We start from the raw sequence: 16,815 nt of genomic DNA on the forward strand, positions 1-16,815 counted from the left end.
CCCACCGTTGGCTTAATTCCAATCTTTAGCTAGAATAATATATTTGTCGATTATTATGACGAGGACCTCAACTAGGTCTTAGGCGTAGCTTCTGCTAGGAATCAAGGTTAAGATGATGAAGGATTAACGATATCTTCTTGCAACGACGAAAGCGGTGGAAGTCAATCGAATTTGCAACGACAAACTTTGTAGAAGGAGTTTGGTGGTGGATTTGTGAAGTTAGGGGCAGAATTTGCACTGAATCGTGGATCTTGGGCGGTACCGACTGTATCTCTCTCTCCTTCTCGCGTATCAACACGTGTTGTACATGTGGCACCTTAGAGCAACCACAGTGATTAGTTTATAAAGTTTCTAAGTATTTTTTATTAAAAAGTTTTGATAGTTTTGTAGTTTTGAGATTTTGTACAGTTTTTGAAAATTTTATGGTCCATTGGTGGAATCCTTAAGTGGGTTTCTAAAAAAAAAAAAATTGTCAATATTTTTATTTGAGCAAACATGATTATTATTATTAGGATTTTTTTTTTTTTTTGAATTTAATGTTAAATTATATTCAAGAAAAAATAAACATGTTTACATCAAAGTGTATACTGTTTTTAATTTAAATCTTGATAGGAAAAAACCCATAGATTAAAACTGTATACGCCATATCAACTTTAATACACTTACTTTGTTTGCTTCTTCAATCGACCACAGCCCTAGTCCACCTTCATTCTTTGGTGTGCAGACCTCAGTCCATGCCACTTTTACCTTTCGAGGGTTCATAGATGGTCCTGACCACAAAAAGCTTGAACACAGTTTATCAATTTCTTGAATGCATGCTTTGGGCAGCCGGAAAGCAGCTATCCAAAAATTTGTAAGACTGAAGATCACCGAGCGTATTAATTGGAGTCTCCCCGCAAATGAGAGTGCTTTAACTGTCCAAGAACTAATCTGTGATTTGATTTTTTCGATGAGAGGTAGATAATATGACGATGTCATCCTCCTTGTTAGTAGCGGAAGTCCCAAATATCTAACCGGTAATGTTCCATGTTCAAAAGGAAATTGTTGGAGTATCTCTTCCCTTTGAATTTCCGGAATACCAGCCATATATAATGTAGACTTCTCTAGACTAATCTTTAATCCCGAATGTATAGCAAAATCATCGAAGACCGCAAGTGTACCTTGGATAGATTTCTTGTTTCCTTCAACAAACACCATCAAATCATCTGCAAAACATAGATGTGTTAGCTTCAATAGCTTACATTTCGGGTGGAAGCCTATCTGCTTGTCAGTTGCTGCCTTGTCGATCTTGCGGGATAGAACATTCATACATATGACAAACAGATATGGACTTAAAGAGCAGCCTTGTCTTAATCCTCTTTCACTTCCAAAATATCCCGCTAGTTCTCCATTAACTTGAACTGAGAAAGAAGCCGTTGTTACACAGGTTTGGATCCACTTAATGTATTGTTCAGGAATGTCTAGAGCTCGCAGCGTGTTAAGAAGAAACCCCCATTGAACTGAGTCAAAAGCCTTTGAGATATCTATTTTCATTGCGCACCGAGGGGAGATCGATTCTTTGTGGTAGTCTTTGATTACTTCTGTGGCAAGGAGTAAATTTTCCATTAGCAATCTATCCTTGATGAATGCTGATTGATTTGGTGTAATGAATTTTGGCAAAATGATCTTGAGCCTATTTGCCAGAATCTTCGATATAACCTTGTAAAGAACATTGCAGCAGGAGATTGGTCTGTAATCCTTCATATAAATGGCTTTTTTTTCTTCGGTATCAAGGCTAAGATAGTTAAGTTAACTCCTTTCGGTAAAAATCCTGTCTTAAAGAAAGACTGGATAGCTACCACGAAATCACGTCCAACGATTGACCAAGTTTCTTTGAAGAACTCACAAGTAAACCCATTCGGGCCTGGAGATTTGTTGGTAGGCATTGTGAAAAGCACTTTTTTATCTCATCTTCCGATACCTCATGCGTAAGCATTATCGTATCCTCCTTAGCACATTTGAATTCCAGTAGCTCTGCCAACTCCTCTCTTGACCATTCAACATAATCCGGAGGTTTGACAGTGAGGAAATCCTTAAAATACCTCTCCGCTTCAGCCTTGATCTGTTCTTGGTTTGATGCAGTAGCTCCATTTTCACACTGAATCTCCTTAATATTGTTTCTAACCTCCCTGCTTTTTGCTGCATTATAGAACATTTTATTGTTCTGGTCCCCTGCTGCCATCCAGTGAAGCTTTGCTTTCTGTCGAAGATATTTTTCTTCGATTTCAGACATCCTCTGCCATCTCGCATATGCCACTGCCTCTGCATGCACAGATTGAGTTGTTGGAGCCATCATTGTTGCAGTTTGTAATTCGCAGAGCTTCTTGTACGCCTCTTTTGTTTTTATCGATATGTCTCCAAGTAGTTTTTTCCCCATATGCCTAAGCTGAGGCTTCATACTCTTTAACTTCTTTGATAACATAAACATTGCTGCTGTTGAGTGGTGTAGCTGAGGCGTCTGTGCCCATATCTCCTCGATCGTTTCTTTATAATCTGCCATGCTAGTTAAAGCATTCGTGAATTTGAATGGCCTCTTGACTTTTTTCTCTTGTTCCTTTATATAGAACCTGCATTTTAGATGATCCGAACAGCCCCCTGGTTCGAATACAGAGTATGATTGGTCATATTGTTGTAGCCATTGCCTACTCACCAACACTCTATCAAGTTTTTTGTAGATTACTCCATCCTGCCTCTTATTACTCCACATGAATCTTGGACCTTGGTAGCTCAGGTCTGTTAATTCACAGGAATGAACCAAATTTTGAAAATCTCTCATACCCGGCGAGATGGAGGGAGCTGATTCATACAAAGAATGATCTTCTCCATCCAACACTTCATTAAAATCCCCACAGATTAGCCATGCTTTACCTTGAAACAGAGGTGAATCATGATGATATTTAATGTCTTCCCAAAGTATTCTTCTATCTGCAACAAAGTTTGATGCATAAATAAAAGATACAAAGAATTCTTCTCTTCTCCCTTCAATGTAGATTGAACAAGTAATCATCTGTGAGGTCTTATATAAAGGCGTTACCCTAACATTATTTTTCCACACCAACCATAATCTTCCAAGTCGATGTTCCTCATAATTTGATAGAAAAGACCACTCGTTGAAAACCGACTGTAAAATTCTATGTGCTCTTCTTTCCTTGACTTTTGTTTCAATTAAGCAGCCAAAATCAAACTTTCCTACACGCATCCATTCTCTGAGAACATCATGCTTACTTTTTTTTATTAAAACCCCTGATGTTCCAAAAGAATCCCGACATTAGAATTTTTTTGGTCTACTTTTCTTCAAAATAATAGGATTGTTAGTCCTATTACTTTGCGTTGCATTTGTAGATAAGAACTTGTGTTCCTCCTTCGAAGCTCGTGGAAGTGATTGTCGAATCATTACCTCCTCAACTTCTCTTTGTACACTGTTTTTAATTTCTGCAACTTCTTTTGGAGTAGTGTCTTGTGTGTCTAATCCCTGCTCTTCTTTTCCCTCAGGTTGCGATTCATGAAGTTTTTCATCACCAGAAATAGTTATCTCCCCTTCTTCCTCTCCTTCTTCTTTGTCACTAAGACATGAGAAAGTATTAGTTAGAAGTGATACTTCACCAAACCGTAATTCCTTTTTGTTGACTGGGCTTCTTCCTACTTTTGTTGGTGTGCTCCACTCATTATTGCTTCCTTTCACCACTTCCAACTCATTTCCATTGTTCTCTGTGTCCTTAGATTCTAACACTTGTTGTTTCTTTCCTTCCTCTGCTACATTTTTCTTTTCTCCTGATTTTTCCTCTGTAACCTCTTTTTCTGCTGATTTTGTTTCTATATTCTTCTTCTTCCCTATCAAGCAGTCTGATGTTTGGTGACCCCACTTGTTACAATCCGTACATCTCGGAGGTAGCCAAGGATAAACGAACTCCACAATTGTGTCCCCACATGTTTCTGATTTAAACGAAAACAACTTTGGTAGTTTGTTTGTTAAATCCACTTCCACTAACACTTTTGCCTCTTCAAATGACTTGCATGCTTCTGTATCTGGATGGAGTTTCTGTGGCACTCCCAATGGACTTGTTATAGCCTTTAAAACTTTCCAAGAGAAATACTTTGGTGGTACGTTTTTCACTATCACCCAAAGGGGTATAGTTTTCACCTCTTCTTGTTCCATGTCAGCAATGGGAGTCCATTTTGACAGCACCACCGGAACACCACGCAAATTCCACATACCTCTTCTGAGAACACGTGATCGCATACGGTCATCCTTGATACGAAATCTTACTGTTGTATTGTTCATGACAATAACGTCAATCTTCACAGTTTTGTCTCCTAATGTCCATATTTGTTCACTAACGCATGTATTCCTCCAACGAACGGAGCTTTTGCTAGAAACTTTCCAACTAGGAAATCTTCCCAGAGGGGTTTTGCATCCGCAAACACACTGTTTGGTATTCTCGTCGTTGGCATCCCATCAATTTCCTCTACTACCAACTCTACTTTTGTTTCAACTTCGTTTTTCACCACTGCTACCCAGGAATCTTGTGTTGTAGTTGTGTTAGTGATTACAACATTTTTATTCACATCTTGAGTTATTCCTGCAATTTTCTCCTCCCCTACATTCTGTTTCTCATCTCCTTCAAGCCTCCCTGCAATCTGTTTCTCATCTTCAGATCTGATCAAACCACCCGTCTTATCATCATCCACAGTTAACACAGTCCCTTCTGATATTCCCGGACTCAAATCCCCAACTTCCAGCGGCGGAGATACCTCCGGCGGCATGGAACTTGCTGAAGAAGCTTTGAAACCCTAGATCGCCCTTTTTTCGCCTCAGAGCAAAACGCAGCGTTTTCTATAATAAATTAGTGTTTTATTAGGAATTTTAAACATACCTGATATAACAAAAAAAAAAAATATTAAAAAGCGAAAAAAAATAACGATTACATTTTAAGATTGATTATGATAATAATGTTTTCATACATGTTCAACAAATCAGCTTTCAATTCTTCATGTTTAATCCGATCACGAACTCGGGCTCTAATGGCCATCATATTACCGAGATTTGGAGGCATATCTATAGCATAGGTGAAATCTACTTGTGAAGAGATGGCTGATTCTGGATGTACGAATTCAGATACATCAAACTGAGTGTACCCATCTCGTTCGTCTTCTACTATCATATTGTGAAGTATTATATATGCTCGCATAATATTTCTAATTTTCACCTTATCATGAAAAAGAGCTGGATGTTTGACAATGGCAAACCGAGCTTGCAAAACTCCAAAAGCACGCTCAACATCTTTACGACAAGCTTCTTGAGTTATAGCAAATAAAGAAGCTTTATCACCTTGTGGAATTGAAATTGATTGGATAAATGTAAACCATTTAGGATAAATTCCATCTGTGAGGTAGTAAGCCAAATTATAGTCTTCTCGTTGACTACGTATTTCACTTTCGGAGCTCGACCTTGTAATATATCATCAAAAACTGGTGAGCGATCAAGAATATTGATATAGTTTAAGGTACCTGGAGGTCCAAAAAACGCGTGCCATATCCAGAGATCTTGGGAAGCAACGACCTCTAAAACGATTGTTGGTTTTCCTGATCCACGTGTATATTGTCCTTTCCAAACAGTGAGAGAGAACAAAAATCAAATCAAGCCGCCATTGTTGAAGAAGAAGAAGTTTCTTAGATAAGTGAATCTCAAATTTATGTCAAAACAAATATTTAAATTGCAAAATAAATCACAATCTTAAAGAAATCAAGACCTCGTACTCCCCAATTAGTCTAGAGAGAAGAGAAAGCTATCGTGTAGAGTGGATTTGGAGATTAATTGCAGATTTGGAATTGAAGATATTCTGAGAAAAGTTTTTTTCTTCGATAAAGTGAGAAAAAAATAAAAAAAAGAGAAAAGAGATGGGATAATGAGAGAGAAGAGATGGGAAAAGGAGAGAGAAGAGATGGCCGATGAAAAAAATGTAATTAAAAGGTAAATAAGTAAAATAATTTATCTAAAGTGTCTTCTCCATTTAAAGTGCCTAATTAGGAACTAACTTTCAAAAAAGTGTCTAATCACGTAATATTCTCTTCTAATTATTATGAGGAGAAGAAAAACAAAAGTTTTTAATTATTATTTATTTTAAAGTTTTATTATTTGTTTGAAAGCCTCATATTTGAGACTTTAGAAAATTGAACGTAAAAAATAAAAAAGTGGGCAGTTAGACTTTAAAAATTTTAAGAAAAAACTAAAGTCTTAAAATTGTGATTAGTAAATATTTGACTTTTAAGACTTCCAAAAAATTAAAGTCCTTAAACTTTCTTAGTCCAATCAAATTAAGCAACTTTTAACTTTAATCAAGGTTGTAAATGTTAGAGTTTGGGCTTTTCTTTTCATCACTTGTATAGCCCATTGGGCTCAATATTAATAAAAATGTTGGATGACAAAAAAAAAAAAATAGTATAGATTAACAAAATAGCGACTGACTTATTAAACCAAAAAAATACTGCATACAAGAAAAATAGTATAATTTTAAATTTATTAGATAGTTTTAGGACATGTTATTCTTAAAAACCTTATGAGTTTTCATCATTGGTTTAAGTATTTATCTAATTATTATAAATAATATCTCGAAATTAAAATTATTTGAAAATTTAAATAGTTTTGCTAAACATATATATAGTATGATTTTATGGTTCATATATATTTATCTAATTATTATAAATAATATCTCGAATATTTAAAATTATCTGAAAATTTACATAGTTTTGCTAAACATATAGATAGTATGATTTTATGGTTCATATATTAATTTATTTTTAGATATATATATTTAGTATATTTTAAAACATATATATTTTAAATATATTTTAATATATATTAAAACATATATATTTTAAATATATTTATATATACTTTAAAACATATATATTTTAAAAATATTTTTAATTAGTTTACTCTAAAACTATTTTATTGGTCCGCCATTATATAATAAAATTATAAGATTATGGAGACAAGACAAGATCAGATAGTCGAGCTCTAAGATTACAATTTACAAGACTGATTTGCAATTAGCTCAAACACTAAAAGAATACGACAAAGGTTCTTAAAGGAAGTCTAAAAGACCAAAATTAAACTTTCTAATTCGATATGCAGTAAAATGTACCAATATCAAACTCTTTGCATGTGTTGGAAAGTTCTCTTATACTAGTCCTACCGGCCAATTCGGTCAATGATCTCGAAACATTGACTAAATCACTTGAAAGATATTTTCCGATATGTTCAAAAAAGAATTCAATAGAAAATATAGTTTGACTAAATTGAAATATGCCATTTTAAAAAGTAATTAGTATATGCTATTTTGGAGTCAACAAGAAGTGTAACAATTGAAGAATGAATTGAAGTAATTACATATGAATACTTTTCTATTAGCTTACAGTGTACCTACATGGCTCATTATATCTGGCAATCTAAATATTGCCAAAACAAAAAATTTGTTTCGGATTGGCCCTAACTACAACATCTGCTCAAAGAAGGAAGATAACATCAAAATGTGGTTACAAGCCCTATGCCTACTTCTGCGAGTTCGTCCCATACAGGCAGGAGTGTCAAAACCACTAGGATTAGTGCAATCCCTACAAGGGCCTTCCTCCAAGTTCCAACCTCGGTCACGTCGTTTAGACACAGTTTTTCAGGTGTTCTATGTCCAAAACATACTGCTTAGAAACATCTTTTAAAGCTGACTCGTATTTTTGAAGTAGCAGAGTTTAGAAATTTTGTGTACCCGGCAGATTAGTACGTAGAGTCCCCAAGGAAGTGCCAAAGGGCCACCGAGCTGAAAAGTAGGAAAATGCCAGAGCAATAAACTAGCAGGTTCGAGAAGTATAAATCAACACTACAACATTAACAGTTGAACATACCACTCTGAGTCCAAGCATTACATAGGTTGACAAACCAAATGTAACCAGTGCATTTTTCCCAAATGCGCCCTGCACAAGATCCATGCCCATATGTCTCAGACGTGATTGATAATATCAACAATTTGATCTCTTATATGAATATCTCAGACCCTTTTCAGTTCATACTTCATCTAAAGTACACTACTTTTCAAGATTATATAATAGTATACACTTGAATCAACTGCAACACTTTCCATCCCTGATACGAGTCAGGAATGCACCATTAAGTTTCTAGTTTTCAAATAGAGTATGCACCATTCCTTATATACGAGCAAGTACCTGTACAGCTCTTCCTCCATCCAAACATCCCACTGGAAGCATATTAAATGCTGTTGTTGTTAAACCACACCTAACAATCAAATTTCAATGTAAGAGAAAACTGTCAAAATTGCTGATGAATAATATAAGCATGAGCCAAGGCATAAGACGCTACCATCCGGCAATTACAAGCGGGTGGATTGAAACTGTCGCAGCATGCAAAGCTCTGCAATCAATAGGAAAACGGAAATGGAGATTGGAGTTAGGTTTTTTCGTTTAGGGTGAACAGTCGCTAGCTGTGGAGAGCTTACGCATATCCCAGAGTTGCTCTGCTGATGAGTCCAAGAAGTAATGAACCTTGAAATAACATGCTGGGAACCTGGACCAGGTCGTTAGCTGCATCTGGTTCTGTAGATAGGAACAGACCAACAGCAAACATGGAAACTGAGAGTGCAGCTCCAGCAAATGGACCAGCTAGCGAAATGTCAACTTTTGTACTCCGGTCAGGAAGAATCGACTTGAACTGCACAAATCAACTAAAAGGATTACTAAAGGCTAACACTACTATATCAGGCTTATCAGCCAATATTATTGTCTTCGAAAAACTTCAAAATGTTCATCAGAGAAAAAAGTAGATTGATGCATTTAATAGAGAAATAGATGGATGCATTTTCGAGCATAGTACCGTTTCCTAGTTTCCTCAAAAAAGTTTGAAAGATGACTGCTTCTAGATATTAATTACATAAGAGTTCAACAGGAGATAAGTCCCCTAAACTTGAAAGACTTGCAATAGAAATGCTAAGGAATACCACCTGTGTGATTGCACCAAAGCTTCCTAGTGTAATGCTTCCTAGTGCCCTAATTCCTGCAAATAAACAAGTCATAGATATAACTCTCTAAACGAAGCACTGAGAGCAAAATAAGAAAATCAGATATCACCAATACATGAAAGTTAATCATTCCACCAAGTAAGCATCCCTGCTTGGTATGAATTTGAAAGCAAACATGTATCCACTCTATAAACGAAGATAAATAAAATAGACGAAGACAAACCTAAAAAAAAACTAGAAATTACAGCTCATTTGCCATTATAAGCCAAACAAAGGAGGATACAATTTTCCCTCAAATTCATTGTCAAAGAATGTGGAAGTTAAAATTTGGGAAGGGGCTTGAAATCAAAGGGTCCAGCTACTGCCACTCACGGCATTGACCACAGCTCCAGCTACTTCCGGGTAAGGCTGACCATGGAGAACAGTGAGAATGTATAAGCAATCCACAAACCGTGCACAAAAGATCAGGCGCTGGATCCATTTGCAAACATCTCTGACATGGACCCATATCATCTTCACACTCTTCTTTTTCTGTTGGTTCGAACTGAGGGTTTCCTGAAACAACCATATCACCATTTTCCTGGTACTGACCACCACCACTATCATCGGCTGTCAGTAGCTCGGTCAACGAGAAATAAGTTTGCGGTTCAAATTCCATGTCCTCGTAGTCGAAAAGTAGCTCACCAGACAAATCCCATTCTGTTAGAACAGGTAAAGCTTGCTCCTCTGCCTCGGGTTTCACAATAGGATGCAGTTCAGGATAGGCTGCATCAGAATCTTCTCGTTTCACTTGCCTTCTAACTGGTAGCTTTTGGGGTCCAGGCGCAAAAGCAGTGGTGCTCCATTCAAGATCGAAACTACTGGGTGTGATTTGTTTGACTTTGGAAACTGATACCAGGAGAGGATCATCTTCTGGAATAAATACATCGTCAGGAGGATATAAAGGAGTGGCAGGTAACGGAGTAGAAGGTTTCGAGTCTTTTTGTTCAGACATTCTTTCAGAATCAGAATCCAACCCAGAATTTCCTTGCCTCTGTTTCTGGTTCGTGAAGACTATTCTTTTGATCTGCTTCTGTTCCTTGAGTTTGGGATCCATGTAAGGGCAATCAGGGGATCGTATACGTCGACATTTGCAACATTTGAACCCAACAACTTCAGGAATTTGTGAATCTTTGAGCTTAACAGCTTCAGTGTGGAACCACTCTGCATTTGAGATTCAGATATTAGATAATATAACATTTAAGACGCCTTCAAGAAATTACACTTGGAAACAGTTGTCGTTGAGTGAATAATTCCTTACTTTCGCATTTTGTACAGTGAATATACGTTAACCCAGGATTATACGGCAGTAGGCAGATCCCACAAACCGGTTCCAGGCTCGGTTTATCTGATCTACCGGCCAAGAGAATGTTTTGATTCCGGAAATCAACACCTGTGTCCTCTACGTTCTTTTTCCTCCATATGACTCCACAGGACAGTGTCTTCTGTTTACTCTTAGATACACTAGAATCAGGAGTGACTTGTTTAACTCCCGAAGTGTTCTCCCGTGGCTTCTGGGATGATAATTGTTGACTAGGAGGCTTAACCTTGATGACTGGAATGACTGCATTTTGATGTCGTACGTTGATCGTGAACTGGGGTGCTGTTGACTGTCTGTGATTGATATTTGTTGGAACTCGAGTTTTTGAAAGGTAACACCGTTTGCAGGTGACCAGAACTTCAACATTTCCATTTGTGTGTTGAGACATCGAAGTGCAATCCTTGTGACAAAATCCTAAAAAAAGAAACAAAATATGACAATCCAACGCTGATGCACAAACATACTGATATACTACAACGAAAAATTTGCAGTCCAAAAGGAGCAGTGAGATTAATCCTTCTTTGTCAAGTTAGCAAATGAGATGCTAAAATAGAATAAGATAACGCAGGGCTGCATTCCCAATCCATTAGGTGGATTCGAACTTTCTAGTTTTTATACAAAATGCACATATTGAAACAGTACGAGGATGGTATTTTACCATGGCAAGAACTGCATGTTGTTGTATCCCTGTCGACATGTATACAGAACGAAGACAAAATTAATAAAGTACACCATAAAGTTTAGCAGGCACCTCAAAAGATAAAGAAACCAAAGGATTACCGTAATAGAACATCATGATCACATGATGCACAAGAACATTTCTCCATCTTGTCCCTCCTTGAGGCTATATATGAAAATATGTCCATGAGGGAAGCTTTCAGCTGCTTTCTCTGAAGCTTTGATAATTTCTTGGATGGCTTCTTGGTTGAAGAAGGCATTTGTACTCTATGCAAGCTCTCTTCAAATTCTTTGATCAAGTATAGGGGAACATGGGCTTCTTGTAACCAATACTTTTCATTTCTATCTTGGGTTTTCTCGACCTCCATTATATTCTTCATGACGCGTGATGGCAGATGCTTTTGATTTCCAAAGAAAACTCCGTAGCTAACCTTGTTATCACTAAGCTTTTTGTCACATATCCGAGCGTTTCTAAAAATGGCAACATCTGTCTCTGGGCCTTTGACATTCTGGAGATTTTGGTCTGGCCGCACAAGTTCTCTCCATCTTAAACTCATATCCAGATATCTTACCTGACATAAACGGTTGACTGGGTCTCAGAAATACAGTTAATATACCTACACAAACTAAAAACTATAAACATAGAACATAGACACAGGCCTGAAGAGCAAGCTGAGATATATTCTTGCTACTTTCAACAGCAGCTTTCCAAAAAGACCGTCTGCTTCTCCTAGGGATGTAAGAAGCATCACCATAATTTAATCCAGGAATCTTTTTAGAACCCCCTAATAAGTAAGTAAAAAATAATTAGTGATCCGAAAAACCATTTAGTGGCATGGAATACGAATTGTAGAGTGCTAGCATCTAAAGGGATTAGAAAACCAAAACCAAATTTAGTCGCACATAAAACATAAACAAACAAGTAATAGTTATACCTTGCCAAGCTGCTTTCTTTGTTGCCGGTTGTGACAAAACTGCTTTCAACAAAATAACTTTTGATAACTTCCCTCCTCGCCACCATGTAAAGCTATCAGCGTCGGAACCTTCAGCTGTAACTTCAGCCTGGGTATTTTGCTTCGTCCTACCAGGTCCACGTCTCTGTGGAACCCCAAGTGTAACTGGAGCACTTTGGAAAATAGAATGTTCTATCAACCAATCATCCATCTGTTTAAACCAATCGCATGACAGAGCAATACTGCAGATATTTTCCTCAAGCTGCAACCAGGATAAACAAACCACATTGCGGAGATGAGAACAAGAGTGATCAGATGTACAACAAAACAAATATGATTCATATATCACACTATAGTGTAGACTATCAAATTTCTAGTCTAGAGAGAAATCGACCAAGAGTGTTCTAATGTTTTAAGAAACAAAAAAATGGAGTAGATAAGATATGGAAAAAAATTTAGATTTCAACCAAGAAATCTTATTATAAAGAAGATCTACTTACTTCAAGGAGGGGTGCTTTTAGGGCTTTGCATGTCGAGGCTTCCTCTACCTGCTTACGCCACTGTTTTCTTGGACTTTCACTGAGAAATGGCCCAGCTATCAGACCACGCAAGCTTTCCTCTAGATATAGAATATATGCTGCAATACTCGAAAGGACTCCCTCCCCATTCTTTAGAGGAAAAAGACCACTGAAGATCTTCATTGCACCCTTAGTGGCACCCGCTACAGCTGCATTTAACATGCATCCTCTCCTGCTTGCAGATGTGAGTCGGCAAGAATGACACCAACCACATCTTTCTCTGGTAATCTCCTTCTTATCAGGACTTGGCCAGAAGAAACGGGGGGCTACTAATGAAAAAGCTTTCATCTGCTCTAAGATGTTACTTGATGCAGCTTTCTTGGCACTATTATACTTGCGAAGGTCAGGTTCATGGGTTTCCTCTGACGATAGGACAGCCAAACTGGCAGCAGCAGATACAGCCAATTCTCCATTTGTGTAATGATTATTGTATGTGTTGGGTTTAAACGATAAACCCAGGTAGGTAACACGAGCAGCCAATTTTTTCCCCTGTATTCCACATGAACCTCCTGTAACAGCACTGTTGGTATTACCCAAAGTAGATGTAGGGAGGTCAAACACAGTCTGGGTATGACTTCTATTGGAAATATTTGCACTATCTGACTTAGTGATCTCTGAAACCTTGCCATCCTCTCTATCCTTTGCTTGAGTTAAACCAATCTCCCCTTCCCTCAAGGAGATACCTTCAGGAAGATCCCAGTATTGGGTGATCGCTTTGCAAATCTCTACATATTCTAGTGTATGGCTTGATGCAGATATAAGCACTAGTACAACTTTTGATATGTCATTAACATTGTAGTACTTGACAACTGCATCTCCATTGACAGATATGTTAAGCCTGTGATTTAAGAGAAAAGAAGGAGAATGCTCATCAGTGTCACAACAAGCAAATTCAAATGTTCCAGAGTAATGCTGGCTAAAACCTGTTAGCAACTATTTGCCTAGGAAGTAATGAATCTTAAACTATGTAGCAGGGGAATAGATTGAAAGATCAGGTTGCTAATTCCAACAAATGCAAAACAAATTATGTATGAATGGAGGCAACGAAAACATACACCAGTAAGTGATTGCAAGTACCCAAGAAGAGTCGCCCATGTGGATCCATTCCAAACTGTACAGCTCCTCTAAGTGAGGTTCCATGAGCAATCTTCGGCCCCTTTTTGTTAATAGTGCACTCTGGACAAAACCATGGCCCATCTGGTATATACATTTTGACCACACCAATGCATCTTGAGTGGTATGCTAAAGGACATCCATCACAACAAAGCAAGGTTCCATCCATTCCACAAATCCTACATTCATCACTGTTTCCATCTAGATCTGAGCTAACTTCATTTGAACCGCCATTAGTACATCTTGAGTCCAAATCTTTAGACTCGTTTGTTGAGCTATCAGTAACCTCTTTTTCCTTGTAAGCTGAGGTTTTAGCGAATCTGGGGTGGACCCGTCTAGGTACATTTTCAAGAAGACCTGTGGCAACTCTATCAGGATCAAATCCAATTTCAGATTCTTCGCGAGCATCTATTTCATCTCTTAGATCAGCTACATCAAAGATGTCATCACAGAGAATTTGTAGAATCTTCAATTTCATCCCAATGGGTAACGAGTAGTATTCTATTTCCACAACAAATTTGTTAAAAATGTTCCACTGAGGCCCACTAGCATGCCCCATCGCAGTAAAGTACTGAACCAAATAAACAGGCCAAGTTAGCACATCGAGCAAGCTCCAATCAATGCACCTGCAGATAGCAAAGCAACAAAATCTGTGAAGTCCTCTCAGCTAAAGAGGTAAAGCATCCTAAAATAAGCTCTTTCGACCATTTTCACTGGCAGAAGACAAATTTTGCATTAACTAGAATTCATGTAGTTCAGAAACCTAACCCAATGACCAAATCTGCTAGTTCGTAATATGATTTATACACTATGAAACCAGAAAAGGCTCAAGAAATGAGAACATATGCTGTGAACATCCGGAAAGCAAAACAGAAACTTCCAAAATAAAATTTATCTGCACTTACCTCAAGCATTTTGAGGCTAGGACAGACTTGGAGGAGGAAAGTCTCTCTAGATGACCCTTCAATGCCCGCAACAAGGCCACATGAACAGCATCCAACAAAGAATTTGGTCCCGAGAAATACAACGCTCCCACAAAATCATTGAGTTCAAATGGGCAGATATAAAGCTGAAAACTAAATGACCTTAAGAACCCATATACAGATAAGAGATGTGCCACAGCCTCCTCTGGGATACCAATTGTCCCTGATGAAGGAGGTAAATCCACTGGTGGAACAAGAGGAGCCTCAATTTCAAGATCTGAACCTCTCTTATCTCCACTCTCAGACGACTCTGAGTCACTATATGAATCACCATCTTCGGAGTTCGTAACTGCTCGTGCCTGCACTCCATTTACTTGATTTGGCAACTCAACTGCTTTGTTCTCCGGCGAATTTCGTTTCTTTTTCTCCTCCTTCTTCAGTATAAGTTTATCTAATTTCTTCCTTCTAACACGTAACTCATCGTCTAAGTAACTATCCGAAATAATTAAACGACGAAGATCACCACTCTCCAATTCCTCACAATCACCATCCTCATATATCACTCTATATAACCCAGTATCATAAGACACTATCTTCCCTAGAAAAACTTCATTGTCATCAAAATCTTTCAGCATATAACAACCAAGTAAAGATATCGGCACTGCAGGCTCAACCTCCAGAACTTGCTTTTTCCCTCGATTGTTCAATTTTCGATTATCATCCTCTAATCTCTGACGTTTCCTCGGTCTTCCCCTAGGTCTAGGAACCTTCGCTTCCATCAAAACAACCTTTGGGGGAATTTCATACTCTATGGCCAAAATCTCTTTGGGAGCAGTAAGTTTCTCCACTACCTAGATTCATCAAAATCTCATTGTTTCATCGAAACCCATAAGCCCTAGATTCATCAATAATCAAAAGGTTTAAAACCCAATTCACATGGAACAACAGCGAATCGAGATCTGTAAAGGAGAAGACTTAAAATCACCTGATCAAGGTTTCTTGAAGAGAAGAAGGGAAAACTCAGGAAGAAAGAAGACAAAATTCAACAACGAAGGATTTGGGAATTGGACAAGGACATAAGAGAGAGAAGACGAAGAAGAAGAAGAAGGAGAGTGCTTTTTCCTTTAAGCCTGCGTGCAGCTGTGGCTGTGGTTCTTCTCCCTACAGCTTTTCCCTTTAAGCCTGCGTGCTTTTTCTGGTCTTGGCCTGTTTGGGCCTTGTACTTGTTTTTTATTTTCAGTTGGACATGTGTGCCTTCATGGCAGTATGTTGCCTTAAACGCTTGGGCCTGCGTGTCTTTTTGGGCCTTTGGGCCTTGTAACTTTGTTTTCTTTTCGGGAAATTTAAGAATTACCTTCCAGAATTCTGTATACTAATTATTACAATAATGTTGAACTGTCAAGACGTCAGTAAATTAAATAAGAAAAACAAAAATCATTGAGATTGATCATTAAGTAGATATAACTAGATATATTATTTTAAGACTATTATGTAGTAATAAATATTTTTTTGTCATCTTATTTTAGTTAGAATTCAAAAAAATTAAATCTAAAAAACCAAATTATTTGTTTTGATATTATGTAGTAATAATTTGTATAGATTAACAAAAAAAACTTAGGACGATTTCCGAAATACCGGAATATTGTTATAAATATTGCTTTTCTCATTCTAATCGAATATTTTTCAGCTTTGTTGGTTTGTTTTCTCTCGGTTATCTGAATCTAATAAAATTCCGATTTACTTCTTTGCTAAGATCAATTCTCTCTATTTCTACAATATCTCACTTGGAATTTCGCTTGCCATAGTTGATCTTCCCGTCCCACTGTTGGCTTAACTCCAATCTTGAGCTAAAATAATATATTTGTTAATTATTATGATGAGGACCTCAACTAGGTCTTAGGCGTAGCTTTTGCTAGAATCATGGTTAAGATGATGAAGGATTGACGATATCTTCTTGCAGTTTCTTCGAGACGGAAATAGTGGAAGTCAATCGAATTTGCAACAACGAACTTTGTAGAAGGAGTTCGGTGGTGGATTTGTGAAGCCAGCGGCAGAGTTTGCACCGAATCGTGGATCTTGGGCGGTACCGACTATATCTCTCTCTCCTTCTCGCGTATCAACATGTGTTGTTGATGCGGCATCTTA

General features: G+C 37.6%; 1 protein-coding gene and 2 pseudogenes across 4 annotated transcripts; all 3 read right to left on the reverse strand.

Annotated features, from left to right (window-relative positions):
• Positions 1-114: 114 nt before the first annotated feature.
• AT5G35205 lies at positions 115-4,803 on the reverse strand (annotated as a pseudogene; the record flags this gene model as incomplete). The annotated part of the gene is made up of 1 exon: positions 115-4,803.
• A 137-nt stretch (positions 4,804-4,940) lies between these two features.
• AT5G35207 lies at positions 4,941-5,693 on the reverse strand (annotated as a pseudogene; the record flags this gene model as incomplete). The annotated part of the gene is made up of 1 exon: positions 4,941-5,693.
• Positions 5,694-7,406: 1,713 nt separating this feature from the next.
• Positions 7,407-15,802, reverse strand: PTM (PHD type transcription factor with transmembrane domain protein (PTM)). 2 transcript variants are annotated; one of them, NM_001344101.1, is made up of 17 exons: positions 15,656-15,802; positions 14,653-15,565; positions 13,690-14,373; positions 12,557-13,472; positions 12,039-12,318; positions 11,764-11,888; positions 11,206-11,675; positions 11,084-11,112; positions 10,366-10,839; positions 9,438-10,268; positions 9,048-9,100; positions 8,547-8,758; positions 8,411-8,461; positions 8,257-8,326; positions 7,939-8,176; positions 7,803-7,853; positions 7,407-7,718 (listed from the first exon to the last, which is right to left on the reverse strand). In NM_001344101.1, the coding sequence occupies exons 2-15, from the start codon at positions 15,447-15,449 to the stop codon at positions 8,132-8,134; spliced, it is 5,037 nt and encodes a 1,678-aa protein (NP_001318674.1). In that variant the 5' UTR covers positions 15,450-15,565; positions 15,656-15,802; the 3' UTR covers positions 7,407-7,718; positions 7,803-7,853; positions 7,939-8,131. The 2 variants fall into 2 exon arrangements, with proteins under 2 accessions (NP_001318674.1, NP_198371.3); NM_122912.4 differs by having other exon boundaries at positions 7,407-7,853; positions 7,939-8,007; positions 9,181-10,268.
• Between the last annotated feature and the right edge of the window lie 1,013 nt (positions 15,803-16,815).

Source organism: Arabidopsis thaliana, chromosome 5 (genome assembly GCF_000001735.4).
Source record: "Arabidopsis thaliana chromosome 5, partial sequence".
Classification (NCBI taxonomy): domain Eukaryota; kingdom Viridiplantae; phylum Streptophyta; class Magnoliopsida; order Brassicales; family Brassicaceae; genus Arabidopsis; species Arabidopsis thaliana.